At 36.7% G+C, this 7500-nt stretch overlaps 1 protein-coding gene across 3 annotated transcripts in view; it reads left to right on the top strand.

The window, feature by feature from the left end:
• Positions 1 to 1973: 1973 nt before the first annotated feature.
• Positions 1974 to 7500, top strand: part of sh2d3a (SH2 domain containing 3A) — a 15352-nt gene continuing 9825 nt past the window's right edge. Inside the window, exons 1-4 of one of the 3 annotated variants that reach the window (XM_082165148.1) lie at positions 1974 to 2127; positions 3290 to 3386; positions 3595 to 3700; positions 4053 to 4239. In XM_082165148.1, coding sequence (XP_082021274.1) covers positions 3297 to 3386; positions 3595 to 3700; positions 4053 to 4239 — 383 coding nt within the window. In that variant the 5' untranslated portion in view covers positions 1974 to 2127; positions 3290 to 3296. Of the gene's footprint in view, positions 2128 to 3254; positions 3387 to 3594; positions 3701 to 4052; positions 4240 to 4274; positions 5768 to 7500 lie in introns of those variants that run through there. The other 2 variants (XM_082165147.1, XM_082165149.1) reach the window with 2 other exon arrangements.

Raw genomic sequence — 7500 nt, 5'->3', positions numbered from 1 at the left:
TTTTGGTTTTATATTTATGCATATGCTGCTATGTGTGTGGTTTCTCTGTATGAGTGTGAATGTGCATGTGTGTGCGAGTGTGTGCGAGTGTGTGTGTGTGTGTGTGTGTGTGTGTGTGTGTGTGTGTGTGTGTGTGTGTGTGTGTGTGTGTGTGTGTGTGTGTGTGTGTGTGTGTGTGTGTGTGTCACTAACCGCAGTATGTGCACTCAGAGAGCAGAAGCACTGCTGTAGCGTGGAAATGCAAACTCTCGGGCCGGTTTTTGTACAGTACAATAACAGTATTCGAGCGAACACTCGTGCACAGGAGATCCTCTTCCGAATCATTCACACAATAACAGATCCTGACACTGAATATATCTAATGCGACCCGACAATCAGCATGGACATTTGTGAGCGTGACTAAACTGAGCTAACACGAGCATGATGGGAAGCGACCTGAGCGACGTCACACTGACAACACTGACGTTCACTTCTCAGTTATCAAACCTGTTGTATTCTTCCTCGTATCAGCTAGTTTTCCACTAGCATTTTTTTTAAAACAAAAGATACATTTACTTGAGAAGCAAAATGACTTGAGATATTATGAAATATGTCTTAAAATTAAGTGTGTTTATGCTTGAAACAAGAAAAATCATCTGCCATTCTGGTTAGGAACTTCATTCAAATGGGAAACAGGATTATTTTTCTGACACACTGACAGATATTTCTTCTTTTTAAGCATAACTCGCTTAATTTTGAGTGAGAACAATAATATCTTGCTCTATATGAGCAGTTCTGTACCTGGGCCTCCTTCAGTTCTTATGTTTGTGATGGTTTTCCATCAGTGTTTATACGCTGAAGTTCATTCATGTCTTGTATTTAGAAGTTCTAGTCAGTTTTTGTTGATTCCTCCTCCCGTTATCCCCTTTCTGTTTATAATTGGTCTTAATATACTAAATAAATCATAGACCCCATTGTATTAATCACTTATATTTCATAAGAAAGGTTTGTTAAAAAAAAAAGAAGCCTACCTAGTCTGAAAAATTTGTAAAAGAAATTAGTCTAATTTCAGACACAGCCAAGCACTGTATTCTCGATTATCTTCACTGTATCTTACAGTATGTTTAATATTCAAGTAAACAATCTCAATCATGTCTGTGAAGTCAGTGATCTTGTTTTCAGCGTCAGAGCGGCACTGGGCGCGGCCATTTTTAAAGTGAGACTTCCGGTGTCATTTGCAGTCCGTTGTTATGCTGTTGTTGTATATTGCAAACTGGTATTTGTTGTCATATTATTTGTATTAATTATTATAACCATAAACACACTGCTTTGTAAATATGTTGATCGTTTAATGCACTTTCTTCTATAGCGGATAGCGAATCAGAAGTCTATGCATTCACAGCAAATAACATTCGCGTTGCAAAAATAAGGTGTTTAAACCAAAGACTGTGGTATAAACATTCTGGGCCTCATTTTATCAGGTGCTACATGTGGTGTGTGAATGTCTATATAACTTGTCGCCATCTGCTGGTGTAATCGTGTACAGATCGGGGCACTGACTGAACAATGTTGCATTTGATTTCCGATTATTTATTTATTTTTAAAGTTTTTTTTTTTTTTTGCACGATAAAGATTTGAATCACGGTCTAAAAGATCCCCACTGAATTATAATCATGCACCTTACGGATTCAGTCCAAGCGATTTACAGTCGGGTTTGTTTTATTAGGTGTGAATCAAACCCCTATAACGTTAGCTTGGAATGACAAGAATCACGTTCGACCAGTTACAGAAACGTTACCTGCTAATTTCTCATGAAACCATCGGCCTGAGAGACAATCTAATGTTAATCTGAGAATCACTGAATGTGTCTCAACCTGTGCAACCCGAAGCTTTAAACTTCACACGGATATTCCTGCACTGTGATTGGCTGAGAGAGAGAGGACGCTGCTGCAGCAGCCAATCAGAACACAGCGCCTCGGGTTCCTCCAGAGAGAGAGAGAGAGAGAGAGAGAGAGAGAGAGATGTGGACGAGAGTTCGAATACAACAAACTGAGATTAAGACAATTAATGACTAAACCATAAAGACAGAGAGACTAATGAAGAACGAATAAGAGAAAGTAAGAACAGAAGAGGAGTTTTGCCGCGCGGGTAAGAATTCATTTTAATTTAATTCTGCTAAAAGTCAATTTTGCTGCACTAGACGGACTGACATGGATTTGGAAACCCCAGAAGTTTTCAAAAGTTTGTCTTTAAACTCCTAAAATATTTTTATTATTTTATTATTTAAAGAGCCCAGAAACCAAAATACTGATCTGAGGATCTGTAATGAAACACAAGAGCTATGCTATTTAATCTAATATATCCAGTCCACAGCAACTCGAGAATCCCACATGAGGAAAAACACAAGCTTTGGTAAATCTGAATAATGACATTAAATAATAAGTATGACATAAGTCAAAATTATTACATGAAAAAGTCAAAATTATGATATGCTAATACTAAGTTCATAATAATTATTAAAAAAGTCGAGATTATAAAATAAAAAGTTGAAATTATGACATACCAACTCATAATTATGACATGTTAAGTCATAATAAAGAGATACAAAGATCAAAATTATGACATATAAGTGAGATTACCGAGATACTTAGATTACATCTCATAAATACATTTTTATGTTATCTCACAATTTTAACTTGTTTGTCATCTCATAAATATGACTTTTGATGTTATCTTATAAACATTATTTTTAATGTAATTATGACCTTTTTGTCATCTCCTAAATATGGCTTTTTGTGTTATCTCATAATTATGACTTTTTATGTTATCTCATAAATATGACTTTTTATGTTATCTCATAATTATGACTTTTTATGTTATCTCCTAAATATGGCTTTTTGTGTTATCTCATAATTATGACTTTTTGTGTTATCTCCTAAATATGGCTTTTTGTGTTATCTCATAATTATGACTTTTTATGTTATCTCCTAAATATGGCTTTTTGTGTTATCTCATAATTATGACTTTTTATGTTATCTCCTAAATATGGCTTTTTGTGTTATCTCATAATTATGACTTTTTGTGTTATCTCCTAAATATGGCTTTTTGTGTTATCTCATAATGACTCATAAATTACTTTGTCATCTCATTATTAAAACTTTTTATGTCATCTCTTGTGATTTTTTGTCATCTCATAAATATGACTTTTACTATTATCTAATAATTATGAGTTATCTAATGAATATGACTTTTATGTCAATAATGACTTCCAAAAGCATGTTTGTGTTCTGATGTGGCCTGTGATGTGTAGATCTGCGATGGACAACCGCTCGATCGCGCGCTGGCTGAGACAGATCGGACTCCCTCAGTACACCAGCGCACTGGAGAAGCAGTACTACGGCCTCGAGGTACACAACCACACACTCATATTCATATCACATATTTCACACTGCGTCTTGTTTCATTATTACACATGCATGATGCAGGTGTTATTTTTTTTTTTTAAATCTTTACTTTTAAAATCATTTGTCACAGAGCAGATCACCAAACAACAATGAAACAGTGAAATGTTGTGTGTGTGTGTGTGTGTGTGTGTGTGTGTGTGTGTGTGTGCAGGGTCTCCTATCTGTAACAGAGGATGATCTCAGACTGATGGGAGTCGAAGATCCAGAACACAGAACAACCATCCTAATGCAACTACAGACAGAGCAGCCTGAGAAAGGTGAACACACACACACACACACACACACACACACACACACAGACAAACGTTCTTCCAGTCACGTTAATACAATTTTCCTTCAAAGTTATTTGGTCTTTAATAATGTTTTTAAAACGTTGGTACAAAAACATTATTCATACATCGTTCATGGAACGTTTTTTTAACGTTTTTTAAATGTTACTTCCATGTTTTAGAACGTTCAGAGAACATTCAAACGTAACATTCCAATAATGTTCGAACAACGATACAATGTAATGTTCTCTTAACGTCCACATAACCAAGAAAAAACATCTGCAAGCGTTCAGAGCACATTTGTGTCGGCTGTAATGATAGATATGGTGCTTCTCCTCAGAGAACATCTCCACCGGCACGATGAGCCGGAAAAACACTCTGGCATCACCGATTGATCTGGTCAAATCCACGGACTTCTTCCGGCACAGCATCGTGCCGAGACTGCGTCGCCGTGACAACCGAGTCTCCGCCTCCTGCCTCCAGCTCCGCCCTGAAGACCACGCCCCCTCCAGCAAACTCAAGCTCAGGTAATCAACACACCTTCATCAACACACATTATTTATTTAACACTAAACAAGCGCCAAACGTGACCCTGGATCACGTCACCAGTCACGAGTCGCACGGGTATATCTGTACAACAATACATTGTATGGGTTAAAATTATCGATTTGTCTTTAATGCCAAAAATCATTAAGATATAAAGATCATGTTCCATGAAGATATTTTGTAAATTTCCTACCGTAAATATTTAAAACATGTATTTTTGTGAGTGAATGCAGCACAATCGCCAACATAAATGAACAACTTTAACGGCCATTTTCTCAATGTTAAGATTTTTTTGCACCCTCAGATTCCAGATTATCTAATAGTTCAGATTTGCAATAACTCGGCATATCCTAAGCATCAATGGAAAGCTTATTTATTCAGCTTTCAGATTATGTATAAATCTCAATTTCAAAAAATGTACCCATGTGACTGGTTTTGTGGTCCAGGGTCTCAAATGGAAGTAAATTAGCTTTAATGACTAACATATTAGTCAAACTACTCACAAATAGTCAAATCAAAACATAAAATCTTTTAAAGAAAATATAAGTATCTGTCACGCTTCTTCAAAAAACTTTTACCTCAGTGAAGATATTTAGCAAGTGTAAGCCAGAAGTGTTTTTCTTTCTCTTCAAACGTGAGTTTTGTGGTTCACGTCTATTATCTTGGGTCTAATCTATATATCTATATGTGGACTCCTAAATCTTGAAGAAATGCATGTGTTTTTGCTGAATTGTCAGTGAATTGTTTTGTTTACATTTTGCTGAAAATTCTTACAACACTTTACAATAGGATTCATTAGTTAACATTAGTTAACTACCTTAGTTGACATGAACTAAGAATGAACAATACTTCTACAGAATTTATTAATCTTAGTTAATGTTAATTACAACATTTACATTATTACAATCAAAGGTTCTATTAGTTAGCATTAGTTAATGCACTGTGAACTAACATGAACAAACAATGAACAGCTGGATTTATACACTCACACACTGAGAAATATTGCAGTAAAATGTGTGACAACATGCCCCCGGTCTCATCTATAAAAGTACACTTACAACATAAGTGTCAGGATGTGTTCTCCTTCGCAACATGTCACGGCTCACACTGTGGAATCTGTGAGCGCGCACACCGTGTGATTGTGAACGCGGCGTCTTGCGCAACAACGCGTGCGTCTCTGGTTAAACTCAGCGAAACGGGGCGTCGTCGGATCAAGCTTACACAGGTTTCACTCTCTCTGCCCCCGGGGATCGAGCATGTCGGACGGGTTGCGGGTTTTAAGGGCCTCGGGCGCCGTCACACAGGTGAGTGCGCGCGGAATGCGAGGAATGCGCGAGAGATAGCGCGCGCGCGCGCGCGGGAGGAGCGGAGCGTGTGTGAACTCGTCAGCTGTGAGTGAGGGATTTACTGGAGGAGGAGAAGAAGAAGACGACGAAGAAGAAGAGCTCTCGGATCATGATCTCTCTCTCCATGAGAAACTCCACAATAGGAATAGTTTTTGTTGTCCAGGTAAGTTTCAGCTGGTGTTCCCGCACAGACTGTTAATGATTATCCTGGTGTTTGCGATGGGAAGGGCAGAGCTGATAGATAGACCTTTGATATATACATGTAAAACAGAATTTGTTGCTCTCAGCTCGATTTTTAAATACTTTATTAAAGTAAGTTGTCATCGAAACCAGATGTTCTGGTGTGGGTTTGATGTGAACTCAAGTTTGACTTTGGAAAACATCTAGATGATACTTTATAGGCTATACTTTAATATATTATTGTTATATATGTATTTTGATATAGTACTGAATGATTCAAGCAGGGGAATCATATTCATATGCAACAGTATTTATGGTCATCAAAACAACATTAGAGTACATTTCCCAAAAAACATGGTAATACATTGTAGTACTTTTATTAGTGACATTTTATGTATATTTGTTGCTGCCATTAAGGCATAGAAAGTAGCTCTGCAAAAATGTTTTTGTCTTATTTTCTAATCATTAAATATCCAAACATTCTTAAATAAAGATATGTTTACTGGAGAAGCTAAATGACTTAAGATAAAGTGTTGTGTTGTGAAAAACTGATCAAAATAAGGCGAGTTTATGCTGAAAACAAGGACAAATATCTGCCAATGTGCTCAGAAAAACTGCATTTAAAGGGAAAACAAGATTACTTTTCTGACACAACCGGCAGATACAGGATCTTAAGCATGAACTCAGAAAGCAAGACTTAAAATCAAAAGTAAATTTATCTTCATTTCACAATTGTTTAGATATTTGTACTGGGAAATAACACACAAAAAAGTACATTAACAGGAGTTTATAGCTTTAGTTTTAGTTTAGTTTTTTGGGAGTTTGACTGCACTGACCTTGAGCCCATAACATCCGTTTCCATGGCAACTGATCCCAGGACATTCCCTGATGTCCAGAGGACACAATGCAGCGGGTTTGGCCGTGAGATGGGAAGGAAACGCCATTAACATGTTATTTAAAAACACGTCTCTCCATGTCAGTGATCTGTACTAGTGCTTTACCTCGCTGTTCTCAGAGGTCTTTACTGTAACGGTGAGGTTATCACACACTAAGAAGAGTTTATCCCAGTCAGATCAGCCGAAGGAGGGTGTGGTGGACGGATACAGAGCGTTGTGAGTGCATGTCCTGAAGTGTGTGTCTGTACATGTGTTTTTATGCGGCACAGACGTCAGCATTTGCTGTTCTGTGATGTTCTGAGCTAAAATCTTAACTAGTAGATATCCCGATACTTTCTCAAGGTGATTAAACACAGAATAATAAGACACATTTTGTATTAAAAGTTCTGAAATGTTTATGCAAATGAGGCATTCATCAATCATCTAATCGAATATGCACTAATTTGCATATTTTCCCACATAAATCTGAACATTGGATAAAGCCAGGTTAAAAATTCTTGTTTGATTTTGTTGACATAGTAGAGCTGAATGTTTTTACTGAGGGGATTTCTCTCTTTATCACTCCATAATTCAGAAAATACTGTCATCAGACAGAAAAAAAAACTAGTTTTCGTCATGTTTTCAGGAATAAAGTGTTAAAAATATATCAGGCGAATGATATATGAACAAACCCCTTGGTAAAAACCTTTAGAATATAGATTGGAATAAAACTGTAAATATTGGTGTATATAAGTGATGCTGAAGCGGAGATGAAACTCTTCAAAGATATGTATTGTGATTGAAATCTACAGACGCAAATAGATAAAGTGCAATAAAATAA

The sequence above is a fragment of the Leuciscus leuciscus genome (genome assembly GCF_965113295.1).
Source record: "Leuciscus leuciscus genome assembly, chromosome: 3".
Taxonomy (NCBI): domain Eukaryota; kingdom Metazoa; phylum Chordata; class Actinopteri; order Cypriniformes; family Leuciscidae; genus Leuciscus; species Leuciscus leuciscus.
Note: the sequence above shows the minus strand (reverse complement) of the source record. Positions and strands in the feature narration are given on the sequence as shown.